The 15064-nt window shown below is 37.4% G+C and overlaps 2 protein-coding genes across 2 annotated transcripts in view; one reads left to right on the top strand and one right to left on the bottom strand.

Annotated features, from left to right (window-relative positions):
- Nucleotides 1–1467, bottom strand: part of DCAF13 (DDB1 and CUL4 associated factor 13) — a 29690-nt gene extending 28223 nt beyond the window's left edge. Inside the window, exon 1 of the mRNA XM_011373276.2 lies at nt 1260–1467. Coding sequence (XP_011371578.1) covers nt 1260–1329 — 70 coding nt within the window. The 5' untranslated portion in view covers nt 1330–1467. The remainder of the gene's footprint in view (nt 1–1259) is intronic.
- A 142-nt stretch (nt 1468–1609) lies between these two features.
- Nucleotides 1610–14174, top strand: SLC25A32 (solute carrier family 25 member 32). Its single transcript, XM_011373274.2, has 7 exons — nt 1610–1997; nt 6279–6429; nt 8279–8364; nt 9492–9652; nt 10014–10127; nt 10453–10598; nt 11687–14174. Exons 1-7 carry the CDS (start codon nt 1844–1846, stop codon nt 11820–11822), a joined length of 948 nt encoding a protein of 315 aa, XP_011371576.1. The 5' UTR covers nt 1610–1843; the 3' UTR covers nt 11823–14174.
- Nucleotides 14175–15064: the final 890 nt, after the last annotated feature.

Here is a 15064-nt window from a genome sequence, read left to right as displayed (position 1 = left end):
GATTTTTCCTCTCTGAAAGCTCAGTTTGATGAGAAAGACTGACGATCAAAATAGTAATCATGAGACAATGGGATAAACACTCTGATACTGGTTAAAGAAAAAAGGGTGCTTAAATGGGGGGATGGGAAGGATATACAGGGTAAGTATGGAAGAATTACTCTTTAGAGAAGGCTTCCCAGAGGAAGGAGAGAAATTGGATAAGGGTGTGTGCCTCAGGATGCCTCAAAGAGGATGACTGAAAGAGGATACCTGAAATTCACCCAGACTGCCAAGGGTGAATGTAAGCTACTTGCAGGAGGAGTAGTGACTGGTAAAACTAGAGAGGAAGGTGGGAACATGTTCAAGGAATAAAGGTGATGTCAAATCCAGGTGACATAACCTAATTTGCATTTTAGAAACATTATTGTCGTTTCTTAACTTGTAAACATCTTGTAAGTAGAGACCAATGCTCGTATATATGTTGATAGCCTCTACTACTCAAATCAAAATAGTGAAATATTGTTCCAACCTCATCAACTTCTATCACTTATCCCTTATTAAAACACCGATGACATGGTCCCTCTTTTTTTATGCCTAAGTTCATTCCTGCCTTAAGGCCTATGAACTTTTTATTTTCTTCACTTAGAATAGTCTGTTCACATATGGTAGGTATCTGGTCATTTAGATATCATGAGCTGTAGTTCATAAGCAGTCAACGGGGGGAAAGACCACTACAGATAAATAAAATGTAAACGGGGAGAAAGACCAGTAAATAAAATTCATTGATTTCATTTTAACCATTCTCAATTCCCAGAATTGTTCATAAGAGAAAACTAATGGCTTTAAGTTTCACCTTTGCCTCTTCCCACATCCAAAAGTACATAATTTCAAGTAGTAAAATGGCCAGAAGTTAGAAAGCAGGAAGGTTTAAAGAAGCCTGTTTAACTGTTAAATCCTTCAACTCACGAGTTTGGCTCATTCGTGTTCCACTTTTCAACCACGAGAACCTGAGAAAAATCTGAGAACAGCACCTGGGGGTGGCAGTGGAAGCATTCTCCATATAGCTAACTTTTCCACTTACCACTAGAAAAAATTCTTAGAAAAAGGACATGAAGAAAAGTTATCCGCTACCCAGTCTCACAACGGCCTGATCTGTACAAAGTTTGCCTGGGCGAAAGGGAACAGGGAAAGAACGAGACTAGAGCGCGTCTCCCTGCCAGCTTTATTCGGTGGAATCCGAAACCAGGCCGAAGGCTGGCGAGCTCTCTAACTTGTCTCACCTCTCTGTAAGTCCAACTTGGTTTCGCGAACATAGTTGTCCGGGTTCCGGCTCAGCATTTTCACCTTCATCTTGGCGGCCAGTTCTCCACAAGTCCACAAGCCTTTCCGTCCCGGTTCAGACTACCGCCGCCTGTCCCGGAGAACTCTACTTCCGCTTCTTCCTGACTACTTCCTGTCACGTGACTTTCACGAAGTGGAACCGGTACGCCTAAGGTGGACCCTGCGGCGCTCCGTAGTTTTGCGGACAAAGGTTGGCCGGGGTCGGCTCTGTGCGTTCCCGTCTACGTCTTTCAGCCTCAGCCAGCAGCGGCTGTAGGCGAGGCGGGCGGAGATTCGGCGGAGGCGGGCGCCCCACCTCCTTCGCGCTCTCCGCTGGCGTGACGTGCGGCTTCCCCACTGTCATGCTCCTGCTGCACCCGTGTCTCTCGGCTTCGTGCGTCCGAGTCCGTGCGTCGGTCCTAGAAGTGGGCTTGCGCCACGGGGTTCCTGCTTCGAGGCAGCGATTGTGCCCACGGTGGCGGCCACTGCATCTAGTCCCAGCTCTGCGGCCCTTGGCGCCGTGGTGTCAGCGGGCGCCGAGTCAATGACGGGCCAGGGCCAGGCGGTGCCCGGGTCGTCCTCGTGGAGCGCGGTATTCCGCCACGTCCGGTACGAGAACCTGGTGGCGGGTGTCAGCGGCGGGGTCCTGTCCAACCTCGCGCTGCACCCGCTGGACCTTGTCAAGATCCGCTTTGCCGGTAAGAGCCCGTTCAGACCCTGGGCTCCTCCTTGTTGTCACCCTGAACTGGATGATAAAGGCGCAGAAAGAGGCCTTCGTCTCCCCTCTGCTTCTTCCATAGTAAGAGGAGGGCGTTGAAGAAGGCGTTCTCCATCCGGGCTCTCCTGGAACTAGATTTGAGGCAGAGGAGCCTGGTAAAGGGATCTGGCCGCCGTCGTCCCTCTTCCCCAGGACTAAGGGATGGGGAGCATGGGTAGAAAAACCCTCACTGGTGTAGAATGTGGGCCTCAAAGCCTGATTGGGCTTAGGTCTCAACACGTTGAAAGCACTTTAAAATCTTAGGGTAGCCACGTGTTTGTCAGCACCGCTGAGAGGAAGATACAAGTGCTTGGGTTAAGGCGTAATCCCCAGCAGGTTTGGAAATAGAATTCTCTCGAAAGTTTGTTTAGCGTTTATAGTGTGGTACAAGGTCCTGTAAAGGAAACGTAGCTGATCTCCAAATAGTATTTTTTTTTTAGGTTTATCGAATTAAGCGCCTTGAATTAAATAAATTAAGGATATTAAAATTAACAAAGTATTGCAGAAGTTAAACTCAACACTAAATTCTGGAAAAGGTAATTTCAAGTAAGGTCTTCGATAAATTTATTTGGAAACGATTTTCTGTTTCATTTCTCTTATTACATGTCAAGTTCTGCCTTGATATAGATCTGCAGAAATGATTTACTTTAAAGAGTTAAACTAATTATATCCTATTCACCTGATACACTGTTCTCTTAGTATTTGTAGACTACTGTATGAGTAAGGGATACAGAAGCTTCTAAAAGTTCTTGTCCTCAGGAAACTTATAGTCTTAATTGTAGGCTTGAGACTTAGTCATATAAAAGATTATTCCAGACAACATAAAACCAAGGACAAAATGGAATAAATCCAAATACCAAAATGTGAGTAGAGGTAGACTATCGAGAAAATTATATATTATTGATGACTATATATATATATATATATATATATATATATATATATATATATATATATATATATCTGTATCTGTAAAGGTTTCATTAGATCTTAAGGTTCCCCATAGAAGAACTAGTATTTTGACAGAGGGGCAGGAGGCAAGAAGCCATTCTATTAAGGAAAATCAGTAGAAATTATGGAGTAGTATTCTTAGGCGAAAACCCACAAAGTCATGTAATTTCTGTGAAGTTTATGATGCATGCACAAATAATGAGAAGTACATTTATTGAGCATTTACTAGGAACAAGGCAATAAGCTAAGTACTTCACATGCATTATCTTTTTGACTACACCGAACAACTTTGAGAATTTATTATCCGCATTATACAGATAAGGATAATAGAAGTTGACTAATTTGCTCAAGGCACAAGTTTGTAAAGATAGAGCTGGGATTTGAACCCAGGTGGTTTAATTCTAGAACCGTCTGTCACTTAACCACTCACTGTACTACTAGCTGTAAGAATCCCTGTGTATAGTGGCTTGAACACGAAAAGAATTTTGGCTTTGGCTGCAGGTGCAGGCCTGTATGACTTGGTGTCTCTCTTCTGCAATGTTTTGTTTGGGAGCAGAAAATAGGACAGTTGAAATAATCATTGAGGAATAGTGTGGTTGGCTTGGTAAGTTAATGAGCTTGTGGTAAGCATATCATGCCTGAGGAAAGGGAGAGAGTATTAGACCAGTAGGGCAGAGGCAACAGATAAGGTGATTGAGATTGGATGGGAGGACAAAATTAAAGATCTGGCAGTCAAAACACATCTTTGTAATAATAAAGCTCACAGTGTGGCTATGAAATGGTGATGGAAAAGAGGAAAATTTGGGAAGATGGATAACTGAAATCAAAATAGTTGATTTACCATCAGCATTAGTGTTGTAGTTATTTAGGCCAAAAATATTCACTCTATTCATATAGCAATTTTAATTTGACATTAGAAAGGCCCTACTTCCGATCCTCTTCATAAATAACTGCAAGGTCTATTAATTTGTTTTCTTGCTTCCAGGTTTCCTACCTTCAAATTCATTCTTCCTGGGCTGCCAGGGTTTCCTTTCTAAAACATGTAGGCACACTTGGACCCAAATTTTAGAAATCTGAGACTTCGAGATTATAGACACTTGTGATTTTCAAGAACCTTTGCAATTAGGCCTGTATTAGTCTGCTAGGGTTATCATACGAAATACCCCAGACAGCGTGGCTTAAACAACAAATTTATTTTCTTACAGTTTGGGGGGCTAGAAGTACAAGATTAAAGAGCTAGTAGGGTTAGTTTCTGGTAAGTCCTCTCTCCTTGGCTTTCTCCTGTGCCCTCACGTGGCCTTTTCTGTTGTGTGTGTATTCGGGTGTTTCTTCCTCTTTATTTATTTCCAGTCCTATTGAATTAGGGCCCTACCCTGTGACCTCATTTAATTTTAGTTATCTCATTAAAGGTCCTGTCTCCAAATACAGCCATATTGAGGGTTAGGGCTTCATATGAATTTGGTGGGTGTAGAGGCTGGTGGCGGGGCGGGGAGCTGGTGCAGACTGGACACAATTCAGTCCATAACAGGGCCTTGCCCTTCTTTCTAGCCTAATTTCCTACCATCTCTTCACTCCACCAGCTGTATGTACACTTCAACTACACCAGCTCCCCAGAAAGATTGTAAGGTACACAGCAAAACATTCTTGAGAGCCAGTCACTTTGCTACTTGCTTTTAAACTTGTATAAACTTCGCAACAACCTGTAGGGTAGGTGATATTTATCCCAATGAAGCAGGAAAGTTTAAGACCATGTAGCTAATTAGGGAAGTCAGATATCAAACCCAGGTCTTTTGACAAAAACTAGTATACTTTAATCTCATTTCATGCTGAAACCTTGTCAAGTTAATGATGAAAGAAATTCATTTCTCCCTTTTTACCTGGCAGTGGTAAACAGTGATTCTTCTTTGGATGTTGAAGTAGCCACACTTTTATATGGCTAGTGGACTGTAATTTGTATAAACTTTTAGGGGGTGGGGGGCAATTTCATTATGTATTTGTAACCTTAAATTTATACCTTTTGACCCATATTAATTCCTCTTGTAAATATTTATAAGGATATAATATTTGTACAAATTCTTATGCAGAATATTCTCTAACAAACTTTTAATGGTAGCAAAAAAAAAAAAAAAAGAGAGAGAAACAATTCACATACCAGCTAGGGCAGCCTTCTTCGCTTCACACCTCTTACCAGTTGAGGAGTCCTATTGATTCTATGTCGTAAATCTTTCCTGGACCTGTCCACTCTGTCAGTTCACACTGCCATCGTCCTAATTTAGGACACCATCTTTTCTTCAACTAGCAACAGAATTAAAATTATAGTTTCGTATGCTTTTTCTTCTCAAGAGTGTATTGTGAACTTTCCTCTTTTGTTATTAAATAAACTTCCAAAAAATAAGATTTCATCAGTGAGGTTGAATATCTTTCAAAGCATCTTGGCTATTTGTATTTTTAAGTGAATTGGTAGTGCATATAATTTGACCATTTTTCTTTGGGGCCTTTTATGCATTTTCTAATTGATTTGCACATACTGCTTTTATATTAGCTATATTAACTCTATACTATAAATATTTTTTTCTCAATCTCTTGTTTATGGAGTCTTTCACAAAATAGAAGTTACATAGTCAAGTATTTTCTCTTCAGCTTCCAAAAGAGATTTGAATTCTCCTTATTTAAGAAACATAAAATCTATATAACTTAGTGTTTGTTTTACTATTATATTTTATTTAGAACTTTTGAGAGTAAGAAAACAATAAAAGGGAAGGATACTTTTTCTACTTATGCTGATTTTGGTGTGCGTTTGTGTGTGTTGGTGGGGAGGGTAGAAAGAATTTACCAAAAAAAGTTTAACCGTACCCATTTTCTTTCCTGCCACTCCTCAGGTCTTGACAGTACTCTTAATATAATTAAGGCTCCTGGCTAGTTTATTTTTTGAGTAATATTTTTGATCATTTGAATCCTTAATCTTGGATATCTACAACATAAAACTTGTGTTGAAACCTATTTACTTAAGAGGCTTTTTGATTATTTAAGAGCCAGTCTGACACTTCCCGCAATATTATTTGATTGCTCAGTATGCCCTCAATGAAAATTTTAATCAATTCATGGATGTATTTATTTTAAAATATTAAATTATCCTGGAAAATAATTTTCTTCACCCCAAAAGTTTTTTCTTCTAAATTTATTTCCTTTATGCGATTGATCGTGTGGTGTTTATATGTGATTCAGAGGTAGAACTTTGCTCTTACCTAATTTTGTATATCTTTTACTGCAGTGAGTGACGGATTGGAACTGAGACCAAAATACAAAGGAATTTTGCATTGCTTGACTACCATTTGGAAACTTGATGGACTACGGGGACTTTACCAAGGAGTAACCCCAAATGTGTGGGGTGCAGGTTTATCCTGGGGCCTCTACTTTTTCTTGTGAGTAGATCTGGGAGATTTTACTGTATTAAATAAAAGGAATTTTGGTTTTAGATTATATATATATATATTTCAGTTGATGAGCAAGATGAGTCATTTAACAGTTTCTCTGAATAGAAGGGGCCAGAAAGAGCAAAACAGCTTATTACTTTCATTCTCTGTTAGCTATTATCAGAAATATTTGGTTTAGAAGAAAGTTCTTAATAGGAAGAAGGTAAAGAGATGAAATGGAGAAACACTTTTACAGAAGCCATTTCCGTGATATGAATTCAGGAAAATTGCTTATCAGAATACATTTGATTCATAATGAAGTTGGAAAAGCAGAGGACAGATCTTGGACTCTTTGTAAGCACATGTACCACAGGAAAATCCCTACTGAGAACAGAAAGCAAAAGCCAGTGCATGGTTGAAAGATTTTGAGACATGTTCTTTCTTACCTCTTATTTGACCTGCTCATTCATTTCTTTCATGCTTGACCTGTCAAGTATCATCACCATTTGAAATAACTGCTACTGCATGCTTACTGAAGAAGCCACGGAAAGTGCCTGTGGCAGGCACATTCCACCTGTTGGATGTACAAGTGAAAGAACAAAGCATCACTGCACTAAGTGTGTACTGCCTTAAGCATGCCTCTGACATTTGAAACTGAATCCATGAATGGGAACGCTTTTCTTCGTTTTAATAGATGGCATTTTTAGGAGACATCAGTACCTGGTGTATTTGTCTTTTGTGTTTATATGTCATATATTTTGCTTTTCTCAATTTTATGGCAGAATCCAAACTAATTTTGAAATATTTTTTAAGTGAAAGCAAAATAAAATTCAGCGTTAGTATTGTTTAAATATTTTTCTTATTTTGAATCTAAGACATACTTAAAAGGATGAAACTATGCGTATAAAATATATGCTCTTGTGAAATTCAGAATTGTGTAGGTTCTCCAAAAAAGAGATTCTAAGGACAAGCTATGTAAGGTTTATGTGTTGAAAATTTTTTATAATAAGACAGTGTACTTGTTTCATGTTAAAATGGCATTAGTAAAGCATGGAAAGATTTATTTAGCTGAAGTCTTTCAAGAGAAAAGTGGAAATTGGAGTTAGGGAAAACAGGCAGAGTTGATTCCCCTGCTCAGAAACCTTTTAATGGCTTTCTGTTTTCTGCTAGATAAAGCCTAACTGTCAGTCTGCCACTCAAATGTGGTTCCAGTTTCCCTGTCTTCCCATCCACCCTTATTATAATTTTTGTTCATGCTCATCTGTGTCCCTAATGAAACCGTACTTGTCTCTCCATATTGAGCCAGTGCCATTTCCTACCCAAAGCTTTCTGTGATCTAAGTTATAGTTTCTAACTCTTATGATACTGTCTATGTTGTCTTTTATTATGATTATTTGTGTGCTGCCTATGGTCTTTGTTAGTCTGTTAGGAAGGATCCACTGAGCATTTATCTTTTTATCAGATTTGCCAACCATAGTATCTGAACATAGGTGTTCAGCACATATTTGTTAGGTGTCTTTTTTTAGTCTCTTTTGCCTTGTCCAATCACTGCACTATCACTGTACCCTCCCGGCTCCCAGTTTTCCTAGTCTTTTGGTTTTTTTTAATTGATGAGTATGATTAAAATATTCTATATAGGTATTGCTAGCCATATATATTTGGGGGGAGGGTTGGTATAATCATACAGTAAACCATTCCAGCAAATCTGTTCTTGAAAAAGGTCTCATTTTATGTCTGCATTATGCATTGATTTTTACTTTTGGTGCACTGTTAAGTTACACACCACTTTAAACAGACTTTACTGCTTTATGATACCATTTAAAATATTTATTAAACTGCTCATGGTTTATTCTTTTAGTTACAATGCCATCAAATCATATAAGACAGAAGGAAGAGCCGAACAGTTAGAGGCAACAGAATACCTTGTCTCAGCTGCCGAAGCTGGTAAGACAGTGTGTGAAAAATAAAACATCTGCTTGCAACTTGATTTTCACTTTGTTTTTTGTTTTATTTGCCTTTTTTTCCTTTGAACATCAGAGTTTAAATAGGCTTATCTAAGTATACTAATCAGTGATGACATGAAATTTCCTAGAAAGCAGGTATTCTTGATTACTCTGGATAGATTTCAAGAATTTTACTTATCACAGGATAAGAAAATTTAGAAAAGTTATAAATCTAATACTTTAAGATGATTCAGTATAGCATTTCTTCAATTAAAGTATAATTTCAGTTTTAAAGTTATACAGTTTAGTAGCCTTGCTTAATTGTCTCGTGTATGATATTCAGAAGGGAAAAACAAAGTAAGACCCATAAGTCTTTAAAACTAATACTTTGATACTTCACATACGTTAGTTTCTTAATGTTTACTGATTGTCTTTTAAGGCAAGAACTATCTTATTCATTTTTGAATACCTAGCTGCTAGCAGAGGCCTGAATCACATAGGACTCAAATATTTGTGGAATAAAGGCCTACTTAGAAAACTCAGCAAATGAGAAACTTAACAAGATTTTTTTACAAAATTGTCACTTTCTGTAAAGAGTGTAAATATTATTACATTGTATAGTTCTTTAATGTTCGAGGTATAGTAGTAACTTTGAATGGATTTGCGCAAGATTGTGGTAAAGTTGGGGTGGATATATATGTGCACGTGCACAGATTATTGAGGTGCTGATTTCTTGGTCCTTTTCCCCTAATCTTCAACCCCTCTGGGTTCTACCATGTCCTGCTCCCGAGTATCAATATTTCCTCATCAGAGTCTGCTTCCCGGGACTTCCATCTGTTTTCTACACCAGGTCACATTGTTTAGGAGCCAGGACGTCTTCACTGTCCTCACACTTTAAACGAAAAGTGTCTCACATTTCCATTTTCCTTTTAATTTACTAACCACATGACCACCAAAAACTATGTCTATCTTTTAGCCCTAAGACTGTACCTCAGAAACCATCTCACTGTTGTAGGTACAGCTCCTGAGCAACCCCATTCTTTATGTAACTGGACTTTTCTTAATTTGGATTGTCATAAGTGAAAAAGTTCCTGTATGCTGAGTAATCTTATTTAAATCTGATTTCAGGAGCCATGACCCTCTGCATTACAAACCCGTTATGGGTAGCAAAAACTCGCCTCATGTTACAGTATGATGGTGTTGTTAACTCCTCACAGCGGCGATATAATGGAATGTTTGATACACTTGTGAAAATATATAAGTATGAAGGTGTGCGTGGATTATATAAGGTAATGAATTATCAATACCTTTTTAGTAACTGACCACTGTAATTTTCCTTGGCTCTATTGTCCTAGTTCTGAATGGCTTATAGTCAGTCCTACCTAAAAAGAAGCCAAGCTTAGGCAGGAAACAATTGAATGAAAACTGAAATCTATAGTATTGAAAATGTATTTTAAGCTATTTATCCCCATTACTAAGATGTATCAGTATGACACTGGTGGGTGTAAGAAGGACTGGGTAAAGCTTTGTCAAGTAACCATTTCACTAAGTCATACATCGAGGTCACTTGTTCCTTACTCCCCTCTCTGGAAGCTGTGGTCCCTTGGAAATTTGCTTAGTTTAGCTTTTTTTAAAATTGTTCCCTTTTAGGGATTTATTCCTGGGCTGTTTGGAACATCACATGGTGCCCTTCAGTTTATGGCATATGAATTACTGAAGTTGAAATACAACCAGCATATCAGTAGATTACCAGAAGCCCAATTGGTAAGATGATTCTTGAGAAAAATGTATCATTTACTTTTATGAGTATATAATAGATGGAAATTTTGTCATGTTTACTTTGGTGGTATTGCTGTGATATTGAGTATTGACTCTGCCACTAATTTAATTTATAGTTAAATATTTTATATTTTGACACACAAATGTTAAAAATAGAACCCCTTAATTGCTCAGAGCTTCTGTTAAGAGGGGAAATAGTATTTTTCACTTACAAATTCATTTAAATGTTTGTTTTCCTGTATAAATTATACTTCTATATTTTTCAAGAAATCCTGTCTAAAGAAAAATTTGTTTTGTGTTGTCATTTTAGAGCACAGCAGAATATATATCTGTTGCAGCACTATCCAAAATATTTGCTGTAGCAGCAACGTACCCATATCAAGTTGTGAGAGCTCGTCTTCAGGATCAACACATGTCTTATGAGGGTGTATTGGATGTAATCACAAGGACCTGGAGGTGAGTATGTTAGAATGGTTCTTAGGAGGTACCTCGCAAATCTTCAGCTGCCTAGTCGACATTAGTTTTATAGCAAAGGCCAGTGTGCAGTGGTGAAAACATGGTTGGGAAAGTGGCCCCTGCTTTCCCAGTTCCCATTTACTACATGGACTTCAATCTCTCTAAGGCTTGATTTCTTCATTTGTAAAATTATCTATCTAGGTTGACAAGATTGTTATAAAAATCAAATGAGATCTGTGAAAATGCTTTGACAAATTAATAAAACAAAATGTAGGTGTTATATAACATTTGAATGGCCTTGTAAGTCATAAAAGACCTAGTTTAGTACAATTAAGAAGGCTTCACACCTGATACTGGCACCATAACTTTTGCAAATATAGTGGATCCTTGAATAACATTTCCTTATAACACTGATGAGATGCCATAGGAACTCAACTCTTGTTTATATCTGTCAGTCTGTGGTAAAATTGGTTTCGTTATACCTATTTCACTTGAAGTTGCAGAACCTATTGACAGTGTAAATGTCTTCCATGTGTGGAAGAAATGCTTGTTCTTCAGCATGGAAATAGTTAAACTGTTATAAGTAGACATTCCCATATTTATTTTTAATTTTAAAAGGCCAAAGCAAAATATTTAGAATCTTCAATTTAATTCAATTTAGTAAATATCAAGAACCTAAGTGACAAGTTCCAAGGCCATATTTCTATTCCAGGCATTAAGGAAATACAGTTTTATCTTACTGAGTGCTATATTTAGTGTTGTCTAACATTTATGAGATTTTTAATGCCTATATTAGATCAGTTAATATTACTGCATATTCATACATTTAAAGGCATTTGAAAGGTGGTTAACATTAAAGTATTTCCAGTTTACTTTTGAAGTGTCCCTTCTTCCTCAGTCATCTCACAAAAGGAATGTAAGGCCCTACAAGTGGGGTCATAAACAGCATTACTTCAGGACACTGAAAATACGGACTTAAATCACAGGGAGGTTTGACTGCTGGCTCCATGCCCTATGCCAGTTAAACTTTTGTATCTTTAGGCTAGCTATGTAGGAAATTAAGCACCTATCTATTTTTCCCTCTAAAGGAAAGAAGGCCTCGGTGGATTTTACAAAGGAATTGCCCCCAATTTGATCAGAGTGACTCCAGCCTGCTGTATTACCTTTGTGGTATATGAAAATGTCTCACATTTTTTACTTGACCTTAGAGAAAAGAAAAAGTAAGCTAAAACAAGACAATTCTAATATGTCTGCCCAAGGCAACAACATGCTCCTTGTGTCTGAAATGTAAAACTCAGAAGAATACTACACAGCAACATGGCTCATAATCAAAATCAGTCTATAACCATTAGAAGTCAAAGAACTGCTAAATCTTAATGTTTTTCTGCTTTTTGCCTTCCCTGTACTTGTGGGACTTCTGCCTGAAGTGGCTGCCATCAACACGACAGTAAAACTGACGTCAACTGGGGAGTGTCACAGATTTCTCCATTTTGTTGTTCAGGTAGAAGTGGATTTGGTGAATGCACTTTTTTTTTCTGAACTCATGTGCCTGGATTAGCTTTAAAATCGACCTCTGTGCAATATCAAGAAAATGGCTTCTTAAAAGAATGTCATCACTGTTTCAAGGGTAAATTAAACTTTAAGGATTTGCTGGAAAAGATGTTGCCCAAATCCAGACCATCTTAGAATTGGGATATTTTGGTGAGAAAAAACTCACTATAAATGTGCTTTAGTTTTAATTCAGTTGGAATACACTGACTAGAAAAATTTAAGAAGTCGTGTCCTTAATTTGAGTAGTAGTGGATATTTGTTGTCATTTCATTACTAATTTTATTTCCAGAGACTCTCCCATCATTTAAAATGTAGACCTGGATTCCATTATTTTTTGGCATAGTTACCTAGTGTCTTAAATTTATAAAATCTCAACTAGGATCTAGCTGTGTCAGCCCTTATTATATTTGGCTATAAATCACTTACCGGAGTTGTAATTAGATCACCTTATACAGATACTGGAATGACGGGGGGGTGTTTGTCGACAAACTATGGAAATGATATAGTTCCTACTTCAGTTTTCGGATATGTGAATCTCAAATAAATGACTGATCTATGTTGGTTACTCAAATTCAGGTTTAAATACAAATTACACTAATGGCTATTAGCGGTTTTACTTTTATGAGTCATTGTAAATATCTATAAATACAAAGGCCTGCCACAAAGCGATACCAGAATAATACCAATATTTTTATCATAAACATCTATGAATGCTATTGCACTACCATCTATGTTTTGGTTTTCAAAGCCATATTTAAATGGTTCTTTGAAAACAGGTCTATTTTTTGTATTTTGAAAATGGCAGTTTTAAAAATAAAGTTGAAATGATAAGTACTTAATTATATTTACTATAATTTCTTGTAACATGCACAGGAATGCTTTATAAATTAAATGTGTTATATTTTTTACATACTCTGGATTATACTATAATTCATATGAAATCCTTGTATTAGTCCCTATATGGAAAAATAAGCTGCAGTCGATTTTGGAGTTTTGGAGGTTGTGCCATGATTTGAATGCCTTTGTACCCTCAAATTAATAAAACATATCTAGTTCATAGCTGGTGGTAGTGTGGACCTGGTTGATGAAGTTGGAAGTAGTTTATAGCTTAGGGAGAACTAGAGCAGGGTTCGTGGAGGGGAAAACATTTAAGCTGGGCCTTGAAGGAAGATATTTCAAAGGGAATCATGGGAGAAAGCATAGGTGACATGTCTTAAGCAGTGAGTTGAAAATGAGGTAATGAAGAAATGGAAGACAATTCAGAAAGATTGGCACCAGAACATAAGAACTCTCAGAGCTTTACTAAACCTCTTTGGGTTTTATTTGTTGGATACAAGACAAGTGAGAGTAATTAATGGAACTGAGAGATATGGCTACATCTTAGGAGTGACAGAGGAAGACCAATCAGATAAGAGGAACAAACTCAGACGGGGTTATCAACCATATAAATATTTCAGCAGGATGAAGATTAATGCCACTGATAACTTTAGGTATATTCAGATTATAGAGGCTGAAGACAGATCATAAGCAGCTAAGCGAGTATTCATTTCAACTACAGACTCTTAGATTTCGGCAGATAAAGGAAAGATAAAGAACGTTAGCTTGAATCAGTGCTGGGAGTCTAGGAAGGAGTGGAAGTAGCAGGGATTGGCAAAGGGAAAACCAGAATGATTGTAGGGAGAATGCGTGAAGAAACAGGCCCAAAACAAACAAACAAAAAAACTTGCTGGAACTAGGCACCAGAGAATGAACATATGGTAGAATGTGATCCAAGACAGTGTTGGGTGCCATGCTTTGTGAAAACAAGGCTATTACGTTTCGATATGTGCTTTTGTGGCCTGCAATTTTAGAAAGTCACGTTGTAGTTAGACATCACACTAAAAAAGGCATCAGAAAGGATTTTCTTTTAAATGTTGACACTTTACTGAATATAAAATCCTCCAGATAAAGGATGTATTACCACTTTCATAGTAAGATCTTTTAGTGATTTTAAATTACTTATAGAAATAAAATACTGTGAAATGATTTAACCTTTATGTCTCTTTTCTAAAAATGTGTTAGGTAACATGCAGAAAGTACCTGAAGTCTTGAGTTTGCATAAAGCTTCAGATTTCTTTCTAAATGAGTAAATAGGAAATGGACTCGGGCAGTACCTGTAATGAATACCTGTTATTGGCTGCCCAGCATCCATTTCTCTTTCTTCTTGGAGCAGTAGCCTGAATTTCTTTTCCAAACCTATCCCCTCTCTTCATTCTCACCTTTGTGATTTTGAGGGAATGGATCTCACCTGCCCCAGAGGAGGGCCCTGATTAGCAGAATCAGTATGAATGCGTCATCTTTGTTCATGATGAATGGTTTGCAATTGACACAGTTACCTAAGCTGGTCCAGTCAGAGTGACTTTTATAGACATTATTTGCTGTTTCATAAATGAGGATTTATGAAACTCTCAGAGCTCCTCAAAGCTAATTTAGGATGATGAACTTGGGGGAATGAGTTTGTCCAAAATGGAATCAACATCAAGAAAATGACAATAAGAAACTGAAAGAAATATTTCATTGTATATATGTACCATAACTTCTTTATTCAGTTGCATATTGTTGGGCACTTAGGTTGCTTCTGTATCTTGGCTATTGTGAATAGCCCCACAATGAACAGAGGGGTGCATAGATCTTTACAAATTAGTGTTTCAATTTTCTTTGGGTAAATACCCAGAAGTGCAATTGCTAAGTCAAATGGTATTTCTATTTTTAATATTTTGAGGAACTTCCAAAGTGTTTTCCATCAGCCATTAAAAAAAAAATGAAATCTTAGCATTTGCAAAAACATGGATGGACCGAGACAGTAATGCTGAGTCAGAGAAATAAGTGAGAGAAAGATAAATACCATACGATTTCACTTATATGCAGAATCTAAG

The sequence above is a fragment of the Pteropus vampyrus genome, unplaced genomic scaffold, assembly GCF_000151845.1.
Source record: "Pteropus vampyrus isolate Shadow unplaced genomic scaffold, Pvam_2.0 Scaffold222, whole genome shotgun sequence".
NCBI classification, from domain to species: Eukaryota; Metazoa; Chordata; class Mammalia; order Chiroptera; family Pteropodidae; genus Pteropus; species Pteropus vampyrus.
Note: the sequence above shows the minus strand (reverse complement) of the source record. Positions and strands in the feature narration are given on the sequence as shown.

Bases quoted from the DNA above. Each gene is read 5' to 3' on its own strand.
- SLC25A32 (XM_011373274.2), top strand. From the start codon at position 1,844: ATGACGGGCCAGGGCCAGGCGGTGCCCGGGTCGTCCTCGTGGAGCGCG. The intron at 6,430-8,278 runs GTGAGTAGATCT...TTATTCTTTTAG, and splicing joins TGGGGCCTCTACTTTTTCTT to TTACAATGCCATCAAATCAT. The intron at 10,128-10,452 runs GTAAGATGATTC...TTGTCATTTTAG, and splicing joins GATTACCAGAAGCCCAATTG to AGCACAGCAGAATATATATC.